This window comes from Pocillopora damicornis, chromosome 11 (genome assembly GCF_964200805.1).
Source record: "Pocillopora damicornis chromosome 11, jaPocDami1.2, whole genome shotgun sequence".
Classification (NCBI taxonomy): domain Eukaryota; kingdom Metazoa; phylum Cnidaria; class Anthozoa; order Scleractinia; family Pocilloporidae; genus Pocillopora; species Pocillopora damicornis.
This window is the reverse complement of record NC_142680.1, coordinates 81,602-98,637: the sequence shown is the minus strand read 5'-3', so window position 1 is coordinate 98,637 and position 17,036 is coordinate 81,602. Positions and strand designations below refer to the sequence as shown.

Below are 17,036 nucleotides of genomic sequence, written 5' to 3'. Positions count from 1 at the left end.
TTGTTGTTTCAGAGGTTTGTTCTGGCTGTTGGTAGATCCTTCCAATTCGTTTTTCTATCCAGCGCTGTGGTTTGTTAAGATTAAAGGACACTTTTCCTCCTTTAGCTTTAGGGTACGATGAGAAACCTGATGAACTTTCTACACTCCGTGCCTGATTGTAATCTTGCCTTGCGTCATTGAGTTCGCCAGAAAAATCACTTTTCCACTTTCTTTCGTGAAACTCAATATCTTCCAATCTTTCAGTAAGTTTTCTAGTTTCACGAGGATTCTTATTTAAAATAGCTTGGCCCACCTTGCTGACAGACACATAATGTATTGTTTCGAAGGCTAACTGCCTCTGAAGCGATTTTGGACGGCTCATACTGTTAAAATTTCAAGGCAAAAAGGATAAAACACGAACTAGATACACGGCACATTTTATCGTAATTCCCTTTCGAGTATAACCGAGTTTTAACCCTGTTATAAAACAGTCAGATAGTTAGTAACTGAGAGGAACAATACAATGGCTTGGCTAACTGGTAATTAAGTGATAACATTCTTATGTCTTAATCAGAAACAAAGGATACACAACATCAATTAACACAATATGTTATGCATTGATAGGCACGATCCTCACATTAACACCTTTGATACTCAAAGTACAACTGAAACACTTTGACTGAACAGTAACAGGTTCCAGTTAATCTCTGAGGAACAAATCACACACCACTTGGAAAATTGTCTTTGATCAGTGATTGGTTTCAAAGGAAGAGTTGTGCAGATGTATTTCACAATATCAATGTGTGAAACCCTTTAATTAGAGTTCAGTGCAAACACTGTATATGTGATGATATCGTGTACTATATTCAAGTTTCCTGTAAATATTGTCAGATTTGTTTTGTTTCGTGGATGGAGCGCTGTGCTATGACGGAAGGTCCGTATTAATATATATTCTAAAAACTGGTTACAAAATAATTGGATTAATTCGTATCACTTCACTAGAGCACTGAAGTGTCCTGATTGAAATATAGTTCGTGGTTAATCTTCTCTTAATGTCAGGGTGTAAGATGTATCGCGTTGTTTAGGTCTTTGTAACGGATGTGCCACCAATGCTGCCATATGGTCAAACAGCCGCGTTGTACTGCGTGATACTTCCAACATAAACCCATCTTCTTCTTCGTCCATGTCACAGAAAATATCATATATTTCCTAAATTACAGTACAAAATATTAGGTCATATTTACGATGAAGTTCATCAGTACCTTTGTGGAGCAATAAACTTGTTGCTTCATCAACCTCCGTGACAACAACTTTACTCCAGCTCCATTTCAGTCTGTTTAGAGATCTATTGTTTCAATCTTAAGTTCCTCTTTACTTTACTCCAGCTCCATTTCAGTCTGTTTAGAGATCTATTGTTTCAATCTTAAGTTCCTCTTTACTTTACTCCAGCTCCATTTCAGTCTGTTTAGAGATCTATTGTTTCAATCTTAAGTTCCTCTTTTTGTATTCCTAGTCGTAGGGTAAATGTTATACAGATTAAGTGTTCACTTGTTAATGAAGATAGCCTGTATAACACTAAAAAATAATTTTTCTTAGTGACTTCCTCTAACAAAGTAATCTGCATACCACAAACACCAGCATATAAGCCGCACCTTTTAACCTGAAATTTTCCAAACAAATCAGAGGTACAGCAGGGTAAGATCAACCAAAAGTCTAACTCAGAAGATATCATGTCCATACTATTACAGGTAAAACTATAGACAAGTATTCAAAGTATTCTCCATTTTTAATATTAGTGTTCAACTTTCTCAAGACTTCACCTGTTTTTTTTTTTATTTTTTTTTCCAATACATTTTTGAAAACTTTTTATCCAAAATTTTTGTTGCCAAACTCAAGGTGGGGCTTATTTGTGAGTGCAGCTTACATGCAGATGTTTGTGGTAATAATTTTCAGAAAATTCAGGATTGTTTTATTGATCCTGGTGTCATATGCAACTTCCTAATCGTGTAAATGTTCAGATTAGTATTTCAGTCAAATGAGCCAAGTCCAATTTCTTTTAAAATATCTATACCAACAAATGGAAAAGTGCCTTACTTGAACTGAGACCTGAAGTCACAATTGGCCTCAAAAAACAAAGCAATCAAAATCTAATCAAGAAATATAGAAGATTCTCAATGACTTACTTTACACAGATTCATTTCAGATGGAAGCTCATGAACATAAAGAACATCAAGAAAGAAATATGGGCAGGCAGACAGTTGTGAAAATATCTGCAAATTACAATAAAAATGGTCTTTTAAACATCAATCAAACCTCTATGTATGCTGAGCTTCACCTACCCTTGGTTAAAGCTGGAGGGTGCACTTTTTTCAGTGGTTTCCTAGGCTTTTCTCAAGTATTAGGCACAGACACAGAATCAATCACACCTTCAGAAAAAATCATTGGATGCAGAGACCATAAAGTCTTGCCATTAACTCCTTCATTGCCTTCGTTTAAGGATTAAGTGACACTCATTGTTACCTCAGGCACAAAAAAATTCACAGCAAATTGGTCTACTTTCTCAGAGTGGCAAGAATGTTATATCATTTTATTCAAATCATATTCTAAATGGTACCACACCAATACTTCCAAATTTAGTTATGTTATTGTCAATCAACAGTACCAAAACAAATAAATTCAAGGTAAAGTGCATGATGACCTGTACCAGGAAATAGAGAAAAGAAAAGTTGAAAAAGTAGTATAAAAGCAATCAAGTGATGTTTTATTAAAGAAAAGACTAACGAATAAACCAGCTCTCTCAAACATACCTCCTTTGCTCTTGTAGACATGACTGGTATGCAGTAAGATCGTCCATACACTATAATAAGTCGTACAACATATGGAGGAGGCAGTGATATGTCTTCTACATGTGGTAAAGTAACATTTTGTTGTCTGTGAGAGATAAGCACAGAGTAAAAATAAACTGAATATCAAATGAAAGGTAAACCCAAAAAAGTTTAATTTTCCAAGAGTCAGTAAAAAATAACTTTAAATTTAAGAGATCAAAATCTGAAAGAGACACAGCTCACCACTTTCTATATCTCCTTACATTACTTTCCACATTCAACAATAACCCACAAAGACCTTTTAAAAGTGGTTGACCTCCAAATTGAACATGCAAAATGAAACAAACCTGAAAAAAAATTAAAACCCCACCCACATAAAATTTGGAATTTAATGCTCATAACCTCACCCCTGTAATTTTTTTCAAGGCAGAATAGTTACACTGGCACCAAGTCAAGCTAACTCACTGTAACAACATATCTATGATAAATATCAGCCTTTCCTTGACTAAAATTTATCAGATGCATTGTAAGTTATAGAGAAAAACTTACATTGCTTCAAATAACTTTGCCATGTTTGAAATGACCATCAAGGATAAAATTCAACAAGAGTATAACTTCCCAGTAAGTCACATTTAGCATATATACCAAAATTTCTCTTCCCAAATGAAAATAAAAGTAGTTTAGCAGAGATAAAGAGTAGGAATTCATTTGACAACTTTCAGCATTCTAGACACTGGTTCCATTAAATTTACTGTCCACTTGTAACTTCTTATTCAATGTCAAATAAATTTAGTGAGAATGGAATACTTCAACAATGTATAAGTTACAATCATTCACTCCTCTCCAAAGAAAATAAATAAAAGTTGCATAGTACAAAACAGATTATGGTTTTCAGTGTTCTCCCTTATTTTAAGCATGACAGGTAAAATAAATTTTCAAACTGGTAAAGCAATCCTTTTACCTATTGAATTATCAAGAATTCCAAGCAATTTTAAATGGTAATAAGAGGTACTACAGGCGGTAAATGTTACTGGTTACTGCCTGAAAAGGAGAACACTGGGTTTTAAGTAAGTGCACAGCACAGGCTAGTCTTTATAAAGGATATCATATTCCCCATCTGTTGAAAGTTCATCTACTGGATGAAGAAGGTTTAGCATGCTGCAGATATTTACCACATCACTGGTGAAATCATTCTGCTAAAAAAAAATTTTATTAAAAAAAATTTAAACAAAGGAAGAATAAAATAATTGGAAGACTTAATTAGAAGACTAAAATGCATCAACTGCTTTTTCTAAATTCTGTATTTAACTGACAAAAAAGATCATTTCGGTAATAAATGGCAGCTTTCTCAAAAACCTGTGGAAAACTTTACAAAGTCATGTCTCTTAATCTTAGTTCTAATCTTAGATTATAAACATAATTCAAATGGGGCATGTCAGGTTTACTCTCATTTCTACAATCCTTTCCATTCAGGTTACACCATATGTCTGACAAATACACCATATGTCTGACAAATACACCATATGTCTCCAAAAATCAGTTTTCTCAATAAGTCAAAAGAGAGAAAGTCTCTCTTTGAATATTTCTGAAGACTTCAAAAACTTACAAAAGTTGGAATATCATCCAGGCCAACAACACAAAACTTGTGCTGTGCATTCAGTTTTGACTTGGTCTTCACAAAGATTTCTCCTGCCCTTTGGACCAGCTGAAATGCTGTCCTATACAAATGTCAAAGATAAACTGCTTTATGCTTTCAGATTTTACTCTAAAAATATTTGAAGTAATAACAAAGTTACAGTAACAGTCCCTGAAATGTTTGTGTATAATTTGGAACCTTCTAATGACTGAGCAGTCAATCCAAAAACCTCTATTAGTAGATGAAAAAGAATATATAATATCACCTATCTGAAACACTTTTATTTTGAAATGATGTTGACTTCATCTCTGATGATACATCCAAACATAATATCTGAAAAAACAATTTGTGCAAATAATTTCATTGAAGTTCTTTCAACAGATATCCTCAAAAGTAACCTGATATGTTCAAATGAATAATAAATCGATGATTATAGAATCAAAACTTTCCTTAACTGTAACTTGCTATGGCTTACAGTCTCAATTTATAATATGATTTATGCTAATAACTATCAAAAGATAACAACGACCATAATATAAGGTATTAATAACAAGCAATAACATCCGGAAAAATGTGGATCTATCTGTCAGGGACTTCAAATGGTTCAATACTCATCCAATCAGACTCTTCCTTATATGGAAGTAACAAAGAAGAAACTCTCCTCTTTTTGTTTACAATGCACAACATGCATCATGCAAGAAAATGAAGCCAGAAACCGTACTACAAGCATAAGAAGCCAGATGATTTTGGAATTTTGGAACATAAGGAGCTTAAATCTTAGTTTTTTGTGGGCAACTGATCCAAACTTCCTATTATTCGGGAGATTTGGTCACCCATACAGGCAAGCAGGAGATTGGCTCAGTATCTGGGAGACTCCTGGATACTCCTGGAGAGTGAGCATATATGCAATAGGACAAAACTTAAAAGAACAGATAACACACATGAAGGAACCCTGTGAGAACATAGGTATAGAAATAATTAGAAGTGACTTAACAGAAAAGAAACTTTTCTCCTATACTGATTCAGCTGCAGTTGAAGCTTAAAAAGTAACAGATAAACATATTTCTAATGAAAATAACAATACACTTCTTGTGCATGTGACTCATCAAAAAACATGGCAGAGGAGGACTCTGAATGTAGGTAGATATATATGGTTCTCCAATTAGATTCTAAGCTTCAAAGTCTGAAATATTGTGTACATTTCTGTTTAAAAAGTCATTCTTACAATGTGCTCTGGACAGTTGACATGAGGGATTTTGCTCCTCAAACCATCATTCTTGGATGAATCTTCTGAACTTAAAGACTGACTGTCTGCTAACTGTGTTACAAAGCCATTCCCTTCTGCTGGCTTTTCTTCACCATCTCCATCAGACTGTAATTCATCACCACATGAGTCTTTGCTTTCCAGTTGATCTTTTGGTAACTCAGCATTTGTTGGGCCACTTTGTTTGTCTTCCATCTAACAGATAAATGTAACTTATAGCTATACAGTTAGAGATGAGACATATGACAACTGAGACTGACAAAATATCAATATGATTATGAAAACTCACACAGAAATTATAAAAAGTTTAATAATGGCGATAATGATGAATAATAATGATAATAACGATGATAATGAAGACACCATTATCATCATCATCATCTTATGGTTGAAAAATTTTTGAGCTGAGAATAATCCGAGAGTTGAGAAAGAATAGTTTACCTTACATTATAAATAATTGGCGAAAAAGAAAATATAAAAAATACAAAATATTGTATCGAAAGAGAATAATAAAAAAGTATTAAATGATTGTTGAAATTGAATTTCCCAATTCGCCGAGAAGTAACTTTATCATTCATGGGTATTTTGCCAAGGCAGGTATGGTACCCTTCGCAACTCTAAGTACAGGGCTAGCTTCCTATTGAAACACAAAAAACACGCTGCCATATCATCAGTAGAGGTACGTCCAAACCGACCTATTCGAGAAGTGAAAGAGTCACCAGACATCAATTTGCCGGATAACCACGGCCTCCTCCAACCCCGCGGAAAACCTATCAAGAGTAGTGACTTGGAAACGAGTCTCAACAGCCCACAGTGCGAAGAGCATCATGGCTTTAACAAAAAAGTGGAGAGGAGACTGGCATCAAGAAACGTCATCGTTGCACGTGCGCAGTGCAGAAGTTAGTCAGCAGATAAAGAGTTTTATGCCGGGCTATTGTACATTTCTATAGGAAAAAACCATGGCTCATCAGTAAGTTAGCGGTTTTAACTCATGAAATAGTCTCTTGAATTTTCCAAGATAATTATTCCGCAGTTTTTGGATCAGTATCTCAGGCGTTGTATGCCACAGTCGCGAAAACTGTGTGTCGCAAATTACGTGATTACACCAGGATAATCGAAGCTCAAAAATTTCTATAACTTTTCCCTTTGAAAAGTTGTATATTGCGCCAAGTTGTGTTGTGACTTAGAAATTCTTGTGTCTATCAATCAATTTTACAAACTTACCTTGTTGATGTTTTCTGTACGTTTGAAGATCATACTTATATATTTTTGCGTGTTAACTTTGTCCTTTTTAACTTCCTCCTATTTTTTTGTGATAGGGACGAACTCGCGACGGCTATTTTAAAGAACAAGTCGAAGCCTAACCGTTTATTGGTGGAAGAAGCTATTAATGATGACAATTCAGTTGTATCTATGTCTCAGGTTTGTGTGAAAAAAAGATGCTTTGATTTTATCGTGCGTGGTGCTAAATCATCATCCCTCTTCGAACCCGATCTGTTTTAATTCACTTTCATTTTCGGTTTTTCTTTCGTAGGCAAAAATGGAAGAGCTGCAGCTCTTTCGTGGAGATACAGTCCTGATAAAAGGAAAGAAGAGACGGGATACTGTGAGTTTTTAGATGGAATGATTCAGCAATTTTTTGATAAACAATCATTTGTCTTCTACACCCAACTATGTGATGATGCTGTGAGAATTGAGAAGTTGTATTTCACTGTTTTAATTTTTTTTGTGTGTGAAATTTTACTTGTTTTTTATTAGTATGCTAAGGTACAGAAAAGAGATCTTACTTATAATAGATGCATCTGGAAACTGTTTGCCATCATTTTCACTGGTTTTGGGTTTGTGTCAGGCTCTCATTGGTGGAAAGATGATGTAATCCTTTTTTTTTTGCCTTTAAGTTTCTGTTGTATTGACTTAAGTAAAGGAGCCTCAATGGACACAAATAAATATTCTGTATAGTTTAAGGTTCACAAAGGCATTTTTGAAACAAACCTGATACATCCATTTTCTTTTCTTAGTTTGGGAATAGTGTTCTTTGCTCTTTGAATCAAGTGCAGCAAAAGTACAGCTAATTTAATTTGGCCTTTCAATCAAAATCATTTTATCATTAAATATGACATCTGTCTTGTTCTTGATAAAGCTTTGGATTTGAGTTTTTTTCCCCCACTCTAGGTTCTAGTGTAGTTTAAATAAATTATTTCTTGTTTTTCAACAGGTATGTATTGTGCTGTCAGATGATACTATCTCTGATGACAAGATAAGGATGAATCGTGTTGTAAGGAGGAATCTGCGAGTGAGGCTTGGTGATATAGTCAGGTATATTCACATGATTTGACTTGTAAGGTGAATGTGTATTACTTTCCACTGTTGGCGTAGTTGTAGCTTTGAAATTAGGTCGCCAGCTGAAATTTCAATTAAGGCAGCTTCAAGATGGTGCCTCAAAGGAGGTACTTTATGCCTTCCATTGATGGTTGAAGAGGGAAGCTTGTAACAAGAGATCTGATCTGGCAAAAACATTTCATTTGGATTGTTTACAACTATTTGAATGCAGGGCTTTTAAGATTTGGTGTTTAGCAACAACCCTGTGTTGGTCTTAATCAAGAGTCCTAAATAACATAGAGATTGTTAAGAGAGAAACATAGTTATGGTTTTTTTGTTACTTAACTGCTACAATGGCATTTTACAGGTCTTAAGTTAGTAGTTATTCAATATATCTGCCTCATTTGTAGTGTACAAGCATGTCCTGATGTCAAATATGGCAAACGAATTCATGTCCTGCCATTTGATGATACAGTGGAAGGCCTAACTGGGTTTGTAGAATGTTTAATCTCTTTAGTAGTTGGTCACTAAGGAAGTGTAAGGTATTCCATAAAAATCAATATCTTCAGTGAAATTTTGGTCTGTACTAGAAGTTTGTCTATCTTTATACCAGTACTCCTAAATTTAAAGGCAAGATATTTTAAGTGTCTGTGTAAAAGTGCAACTAAAGCTTTTCAATGCTGCTAAATATTGGCTTATATTAGGAAACCTATTTTTTTTGCAGGAACCTGTTTGATGTGTTCTTAAAGCCATACTTTTTGGAAGCATACAGACCTATCAGGAAAGGTTTGTGTAATCTTGTGTTGTAATAATTTTGACTTTTATTTTTTACAATATTTAGGCAAATCATTACCAACATCTTTCAGTCAACATTTCTCTAATTTTGGAAGAAACTAAAAAATCATTAATGTAGATAGCCTCTTACTGCCATCTGTTTTCCTTATGTGCTTTAAGCCCTTCTTTTGCAATACTACATTTACATATTTGTCCTCTTAAGAAAGTACATGTGAAGAAATGTTAGGAAAAAACTAGACTAAAAAAGTCTATCTTTATTGGTTACTCACACCTGGTACAAACTGGGACAGACACTAGGTTTGATAAAGAGCATTGGTAATTTTCTTCATGGTTAATAATTTTTGTTTACAGAGGACATGTTTCTTGTACGTGGTGGAATGAGAGCTGTTGAATTCAAGGTCATAGAGACTGATCCAAGTCCATACTGCATTGTAGCACCAGACACAGTAATTCATTGTGAAGGAGAGCCAGTTAAGAGAGAGGTCAGTCACTGTTCTTTATACAATGAAAATTTGTGTTTTGAATTGCAGCTTGTATGATTCACATGTATGTTGCATGCTTTTTATGTAGGAAGAGGAGGAGTCTCTAAATGAAGTTGGTTATGATGACATTGGAGGCTGTAGGAAACAGTTGGCCCAAATAAAGGAGGTTTGTTCTTTTGTTGTGTGCTTATTAAAGTGGTAAATTGACTGGTTTATTCTTAATGTATACATTTCTCTAATAGATGGTGGAGTTACCTCTCAGACATCCCCAGTTGTTTCGGGCCATTGGTGTGAAGGTAAGTTTTTATTTGAAATGAGACATAATATCAATTGTAATGTGTTGAAACAACTGACAATTTTGTCATATCTTTGCAGCCTCCCCGTGGTATTCTTCTCTATGGTCCTCCAGGAACTGGAAAAACTTTGATGGCAAGGTTTGTGTTGTTTCATAAACAATAATTTGTGTTGTGGAAAATGATGACAGTATGTTTGTTACCAATCAGCATAAAATTATTTTGAGTGGAACTTATTTTGCTTTGTCCTGTTTTTTTAACAGAGCTGTTGCAAATGAGACAGGAGCATTTTTCTTCTTGATCAATGGTAAGATTTTGCACAAACTTTTCAAAACCACAATATGGTTTATTTCCTCTTATGAATATTCTGAAACAAAGGGATGTCAAAATCAAACTGATCGAAAAAAAATTAAAACAATGGAAAGTAGCCTTAAAAGATAGTAAATTGTTAGCATTCAAGAAATGTTTTTTCTGTCAACAATTACAATCTGATTAGAAGAGCATGATAAAGACATTTTTGGTTGTTTCTTTTCTTACAATAGGTCCTGAGATAATGAGTAAACTTGCTGGTGAATCTGAAAGCAATCTAAGGAAAGGTTGGTAAAATACCTTTTGAACTTGCCCATCAGTTTTTTAACATTTTCAAAAAAGTTATTCCTTGATGTGCAAAGAGGCTCATCTTTTCTTGTTTGTGTTAATACAGCTTTTGAAGAGGCAGAAAAAAATTCCCCAGCAATCATATTCATTGATGAAATTGATGCTATTGCTCCTAAGAGAGATAAGGTAACTAAAGATTACTGATTGGTGTGTACAGTTGGCAGACTCAAGGCCAATAAATGTTAGAAGCATATCTGTAAGGCAGTGATAACAATTTTATGGGCAAATTATGTTTATTGGGAAGCCATAGGTATTATTCTGCATCCAAATTTTTTAAATAAAGAGATCTTACTTGACCCTTTAACTCCCATGTGTGACCAGGACAGAATTCCTCCTTACAATATCAATACAATATCAAGCAGACAACTGATGAGAATGAATAAAAATATTAATTAGGGAGTTATTAGTTGATACAGTACCAAATTCTCAAAACTAACATCAGAAGAATATATGGCAGACATTAAGGAGAATTACTAATTAGATCTTGGGAGTTAAAGGGTTAAAATGACTACTATTAACATTCAGCTGTCTATTTCTGATTGTTGCAGACACATGGAGAAGTAGAGCGGCGAATTGTGTCCCAACTGTTGACTCTGATGGATGGTTTAAAGCAGAGGTCCCATGTTATCGTTATGGCAGCAACTAACAGACCAAACAGCGTTGACCCAGCTCTGCGAAGATTTGGTGAGAATAATAATGAATTTACTTAGAACTTTTTGGTATATTCAGCTTTTATTAATATAGAATACACTGTTTCCTTCTTCAAGGCCGTTTTGATAGGGAGGTGGACATTGGCATACCAGATGCTACAGGCCGTTTAGAGATTTTACGTATTCATACAAAGAACATGAAACTTGGAGATGATGTTGATCTTGAGCAGGTGGAGTGTTAAGTCTTTGGTCAACTGTTGTTTGTTTGGTATTCTCTCCTTAAGCACCACCATTTGACTGTATGCTTTATGCAATTTGATTTCCTTGTAGATTGCAGCTGAAACTCATGGTTATGTTGGTTCAGATGTGGCCTCTCTCTGTTCAGAAGCTGCTCTTCAACAGGTTTTGTGGCATTAATTTGTAGAGTTACACTCAACTTCTTACTGATGTCTTATTGACAACACTCTTGTTTCATTTTTTTTATTCTACAGATTCGTGAAAAAATGGATTTAATTGACTTGGAAGATGAACAAATTGATGCAGAGGTACTGGACTCTCTAGCTGTTTCCATGGATAATTTCAGGGTGAGTATTAGTAGGACCTGATGTATCCAAAGCACAATCTCCTGCCAGATATAAAATATGTTTGTGCAGGTTCACAGCTTTGGAAAATTAATTTGCTGGTCTGTTTTAAATTGGGTTCTTCCTATTCGTGTTCCCATAATTAACAGTTGGCAGATATTGTTGTACATTTAATGTAAAAAACACACGCAATATGTAATAAACCTTTAAGCTTCTTTGGAAAGTTTTATCTATTCAGGTTCTGGCCACAACCCCTTTCGCATTAATGATAACGATTTCCATTGTCAAAGGGTTCCAGTCATAAACCTGGATGTATTTTATTATTACAAAAGAAACTAAAGCGAGTTTAATTTTTTGTTGGGTCAGTATGCCATGGGTGTATCTAACCCATCAGCTCTCCGTGAGACTGTGGTTGAGGTGCCTACAACTACATGGGACGATATTGGTGGTTTAGACACTGTCAAACGTGAACTACAGGAGCTTGTACAGTACCCAGTGGAACACCCAGATAAGTTCCTTAAGTTTGGAATGACACCTTCCAAAGGAGTACTGTTCTATGGTCCACCAGGTTGTGGTAAGACCCTATTGGCTAAAGCCATTGCAAATGAATGCCAAGCAAACTTCATTTCAATCAAAGGTCCAGAGCTTCTTACTATGTGGTTTGGTGAGTCCGAGGCCAATGTGCGAGATGTATTTGACAAGGTTGGTATTTCAAAGAAACACTCAAATTGCATATTCTGCACCTAAAGGTATTGCTCTGTAACATTTTAGAGAATTCTCTGACCACCATGCAGAATTTGCTACAGTCGAACCTCGATTATCTAGACTCGTCAGGACCTCGGTAACTAGTCCGGATAATTGAGAGTCTGGATAATCAAAAATATGAATATTAATGAGATAGACATGTGAAATAATTATCTGCTTATCTTTAATCAATAGAACGGCTCGATTTTGCTTCGTAGGCATATTTTTTATTTGAGTTTACGATAGATTGCTCGTGTGTTTACATTACCCATGCGGAAGGAACTAATCAAGCATGAAATTCCCTTGGCAACAAAACAATTGAGCCAATCAGATATCAGCTGAACACATCGGAATATTTCTTTGTCTCATCGCAAATTTTGAAAAGCGCATAGGATAATATGCTGTTTCCATAGTCTTTTGAAAGAATTATTGGGCTTTTTGCGACTTTGAGTTTTCAAGATCACAACTAATTAATATTCATGAAGAAATTGGGACCAGAGAAAAGAGTCCGAATAATTGAATAGTCCGGATAATCAAGGTCCGGATAATCGAGGTTCCACTGTACCAAATTTTAATGTCTTTAGCTATAGTTATAGTATTATGCAGATGTAGAGCCATTACAGAATATATTCTCCTATTATTTTACATTTGTCTCCTCCAACTGATGTGTCTGTCTGTGCTTTATACTTGTTTGCTGGAAAAATTATTGCAAGGAGAAGTGATATGTTGACAGTCTTGCTGAGGTTTAGAGGTTTAAGATTTAATTTCTTGTTCTTATTTTTTAATTTATTCAGGCCCGAAGTGCTGCTCCTTGTGTGCTTTTCTTTGATGAATTAGATTCCATTGCTAAAGCAAGGGGAGGCAATGTTGGAGATGGAGGTTAGTTTGGTTTTCTCCAGGTCCACACCTGTCCCCATTTGTTTAAAAGGGGAATTGTGCTGTCCTCTGGATAGTCGTTATTCGAGTAGATAGTGCAGTTCAGTTTGTTAACGTGTTTCCATTGTATAAGGATTTATTTGTTGGAACATCTGGCCCCAGAACATCATTAGGTTTTTCTAAGTGATTTGTCTGTTGTATCTATAAATACTTACAGGTTAATGCACTCAGGGAGTGAATCATCAGGATTTACCTTCACAAGTTCACTACTAATGAACGAGACATTTCAATACAGCATGAGGCTTTGCAGAGTGCAGTATTGAAAATTTCAAGTTCATTGTTTGTGAACAAGTACAGGTAAATCCTGATAATTCACAAGCAATGAGTATGTTAACATCTTTATTATTCAAATTGAATACACTGCACAAAGAAACACCGCATTGAAACCACTATATAGTAAGTAAACCAGACAAAATATTAATTTTAATTTAATATGTTTCAAAGTTGATACAAAATTAATCATATGTTTTATAAAATATATTCAAAATTACATGAACATGGTAAGAGAATCAGGGTCTACATCTGACAAATTGTCAAACTTTGAGTCAGCCAAAACCATGGTGTAATGACAGTGGTGTGTTAAATTTACACCATGTCTATTACACTGTGATAATGATGTCAAAGAGGTTGTTTTGTCACAACCCTGTATCACGTGGTACAAATCAACCAATCAGAAAATCAGAATTCATACAGTGTATGAAAGTTGAATGATGATAATGGGATATTCAATACTTTAATGCTTCCTTACCCTTTCTCATTCAACATATCAAAGAAAAGTGGTATAAGTTATAAATAAATTACGATGTCCTTTGGTGACTGGCTTCTAATTTTGTGCTTAGGAGGAGCAGCAGATCGTGTGATCAACCAGGTACTAACTGAAATGGATGGCATGAATGTCAAGAAGAATGTCTTCATTATTGGAGCAACCAACAGGTGCTTGTCTTGTTTTGTTCTCTGTTCTTAGATATTAACACCATTTATCAACTAGCAATTATTATATGAATTTAGAGGCTAGAGGAAATACACTGTTTCTTTAATTATCACATGAAATTCAAATTTGTCTTCATGGTCTATGACAGAGGAGAACTCTAATCAATAGTATGATATACTTCAGCCACAAATGTAGAGTGAGAATTAAAACTTGGGATGCTTGTGGGAAAGATGGTAGTCTAACTTGAGATAGAATTTGGGGGATCTTCAATCTTATGATCAATGACAGATTGAATTGTTTTTGGTACATATGCATTGTTTGGTCCATTTTCTTGTATTCTACAGGCCAGACATCATTGATCCAGCCATACTGCGGCCAGGTCGTTTGGATCAGCTGATTTACATTCCTCTTCCTGATGAAGCAGTTAGTTGATGAGAAATTCTTTTTCTTTTTAAACACATATTATGAGACAAGTTATTTCCTTGTTTATCGGTGCCACGTACAGCTGTGATGTTACAATTATTGAACCAAGAATAGTGTCAAGTGATACAAGACAGAAAACAAATCATATTTATCAGCTTATATTAGTACTTTAGTCCTAATGTATTAGTTGGGTGCAAACCCTTTTCAGAGGGTTCCTAGGATGCTAATCTATCCAAGTACAACACAGGTAAAAATTATCTGGCAAAATAATTGAAGCTCACCTTTCCACTCTCAATTAATTTCAGTCACGTGTCTCCATACTCTCAGCATGTTTGAGGAAATCTCCAATTGCAAAGGTCTGTTTTTTTTGCGTTTAAATTTTTACCCTCCCATGTACTTCGTGGAAACTCTAGATATTTAGTTCTAGTGTCTGCCTTTTATCTTTGTACATTCTTCTTTTGCAGTTTCACATGTTAATTGTTATCTGACCTACTATAGACTAAACTAGTAATTCTGAATATTAAAATATCATGACAGGATAAATTGGTGCTCTTTTTATTCAAAGACAATCACAGGCTTCTATGCCATTCATTCTCAAGCACAATGCTATAGCTCAGTTCCATAGTTCCCTTAACGTATGCTAGGGTACTTTTAATGAGCAGAAACATCAGATTCTGCTTTTTTTTGGTGAATAAAAATTACATCAATGATGCTTAACTGAAGAAAGCCATCTCCCTCTTCCTAGATAAAAACCATAGAAAATTTAGAAGTATCCCCCTGTTAAAACCTTACTAACAAGGTCCATCGTTATCTTTAACAGGATGTAGACTTGAATTATATTGCAAAGGTTACTCATGGCTTTAGTGGTGCAGATTTAACAGAGATCTGTCAAAGGGTGAGACAAAGGTTTTCAGTTGAAGTTATGAATTTTCACATTACCATACACATTGTTTTTCAGGATAAATCTTTTTGATGAGCAATACAATTGATGCATTGTAACCTAAAATTGATGCAGTACTGATTTCCCTAGAGAGTCAGTAAAAAATAGAAAGTACAGGGATAATGGGGGGTTTTCAGTGAACAAATTAAAAGATATTGTCCATGAGCATGGTTTGACTTCTCAGAAATTGCCTTCTGTAACACATAATAGTGATTTTAGTGTTGTTGGTAATATGCCTAGCTTTTCTTCAAGATAAAGTTAGAGTCACTCTTCTAAAGTAATTTGAACTGTCCTGGAAAAATGCATATCCCATGCACAACATAATTTATATTATAATTGAGCTCTTTAAAATGATTGCTTCTCTAGGCATGTAAGCTAGCTGTCAGGGAGTCAATAGAGACAGAGATAAGGTTGGAAAGGGAGCGAGCTGACAACCCAGACTTGGACATGGTGAGAGCTATGTTTGTTTGGATATATTTCAGTAACTTCATGCCCCCAGCAAGTCAATGTACCAATGTTATATTTTATACATGGTAAGACAAACCATTTATTCCAGTATTGTATCAAACATTGAAGTAAAGAGAAATCTAGAGTCATTTCCATTTATGCCTCCACTCATGACATGTAATGAGAAATGGAGTGATTGGAGCATCCAATCATTAAAAAATTACTTCAGAACAAGCTCTTCTTGTTTACATGGCAATTGCTAACATTAGATGGAACTCTTTAGGAAGTGGAGGATGAAGATCCTGTACCAGAGATCACAAGAAGCCATGTTGAAGAGGCAATGAAATTTGCCCGCAGATCTGTTAGTGATAATGATATTCGCAAATATGAGATGTTTGCTCAAACTTTGCAGCAGAGCCGTGGATTTGGTGGAAACTTTAGGTAAGTTTTTGCATGGTTAGGAAAAAGTAAGATAGAACTTGAATGGTTGATAATTTAGCAAAAACTGAAAGACATCACCCTGAAACTTCATGCTTGATAAACTTGTGACGTAGTAACTCTAATTATCTTTTAACATAAAAACACAGTAAAGAATGAGGTTGTTCATTACTTATTAAGTATCTATTTCTATCTGCTACCATCATATAAAATACTTTTCTCTCTCATAATTTAAGTCTGTATTTTTCACAGATTCCCAAATCAGTCAGGAGGTGGATCTCAGGGGGGTGGACAAGGAGGTGGACAAGGTGGCTCAGGAGGAGCAGATGATTCTAACTTATATGATGATGGAGATGATGACCTGTACAGTTAAGACAATCTGCAAATTTTCTTTTATATTTTTTGGAAAAGTTGCAACTTAATCAAGGTGTCACCAACTCACTGTATTGTTACACTTCTGTTTGATGCAATGTTATGTTTAATGCTGAAAAAGGAATATTGTTTCATGAAAATGTAGTGCTTAGCTTTAAATTTTCAAAATGTGATGTACTAGACACTATGATATTTAATTAAAATTGGTTTTTAGTGTGATGTTCCAATGTGTGTTAAATATATAATCTTATGAAAAAAGTAGTACTAAGCAGATGGGGTGCTCAGATAAACTGATTGGGTCAAAATTGGGGAGGGTAGTCACCC

The 17,036-nt window shown here is 34.9% G+C and overlaps 2 protein-coding genes across 4 annotated transcripts; one reads left to right on the top strand and one right to left on the bottom strand.

Annotated features, from left to right (window-relative positions):
• Positions 1-400: 400 nt before the first annotated feature.
• On the bottom strand, positions 401-6,534 carry LOC113664569 (BRISC and BRCA1-A complex member 1). 3 transcript variants are annotated; one of them, XM_027180189.2, is made up of 9 exons: positions 6,400-6,534; positions 5,666-5,899; positions 4,706-4,773; positions 4,411-4,522; positions 3,910-4,000; positions 3,354-3,378; positions 2,787-2,910; positions 2,163-2,249; positions 401-1,188 (listed from the first exon to the last, which is right to left on the bottom strand). In XM_027180189.2, exons 2-9 carry the CDS (start codon positions 5,897-5,899, stop codon positions 1,018-1,020), a joined length of 912 nt encoding a protein of 303 aa, XP_027035990.2. In that variant the 5' UTR covers positions 6,400-6,534; the 3' UTR covers positions 401-1,017. The 3 variants fall into 3 exon arrangements, with proteins under 3 accessions (XP_027035990.2, XP_089044204.1, XP_089044205.1); XM_089188078.1 differs by having other exon boundaries at positions 3,910-3,997; XM_089188079.1 differs by having other exon boundaries at positions 780-1,488.
• On the top strand, positions 6,518-16,931 carry LOC113664571 (transitional endoplasmic reticulum ATPase). Its single transcript, XM_027180192.2, has 26 exons — positions 6,518-6,674; positions 7,024-7,126; positions 7,239-7,310; positions 7,920-8,020; positions 8,434-8,514; positions 8,748-8,809; positions 9,170-9,300; positions 9,389-9,466; positions 9,543-9,596; positions 9,676-9,734; positions 9,857-9,900; positions 10,136-10,189; positions 10,297-10,376; positions 10,799-10,934; positions 11,018-11,130; positions 11,231-11,302; positions 11,392-11,484; positions 11,848-12,183; positions 13,020-13,104; positions 14,001-14,094; positions 14,437-14,515; positions 14,821-14,871; positions 15,336-15,410; positions 15,822-15,905; positions 16,186-16,343; positions 16,593-16,931. The coding sequence occupies exons 1-26, from the start codon at positions 6,664-6,666 to the stop codon at positions 16,711-16,713; spliced, it is 2,427 nt and encodes an 808-aa protein (XP_027035993.1). The 5' UTR covers positions 6,518-6,663; the 3' UTR covers positions 16,714-16,931.
• The last annotated feature ends 105 nt before the right edge of the window (positions 16,932-17,036 follow it).

Excerpts from the sequence above, each read along its gene's own strand:
- LOC113664569 (XM_027180189.2), bottom strand. The coding sequence starts at position 5,899 with ATGGAAGACAAACAAAGTGGCCCAACAAATGCTGAGTTACCAAAAGAT. Across the intron at positions 4,001-4,410 it reads TGGATGATATTCCAACTTTT|CAGAATGATTTCACCAGTGA; the intron begins GTAAGTTTTTGA and ends ATTTTTTTTTAG. Across the intron at positions 1,189-2,162 it reads CTGAAATGAATCTGTGTAAA|GAAATATATGATATTTTCTG; the intron begins GTAAGTCATTGA and ends ACTGTAATTTAG.
- LOC113664571 (XM_027180192.2), top strand. Across the intron at positions 7,311-7,919 it reads GAAAGAAGAGACGGGATACT|GTATGTATTGTGCTGTCAGA; the intron begins GTGAGTTTTTAG and ends GTTTTTCAACAG. Across the intron at positions 14,516-14,820 it reads TTCCTCTTCCTGATGAAGCA|TCACGTGTCTCCATACTCTC; the intron begins GTTAGTTGATGA and ends AATTAATTTCAG.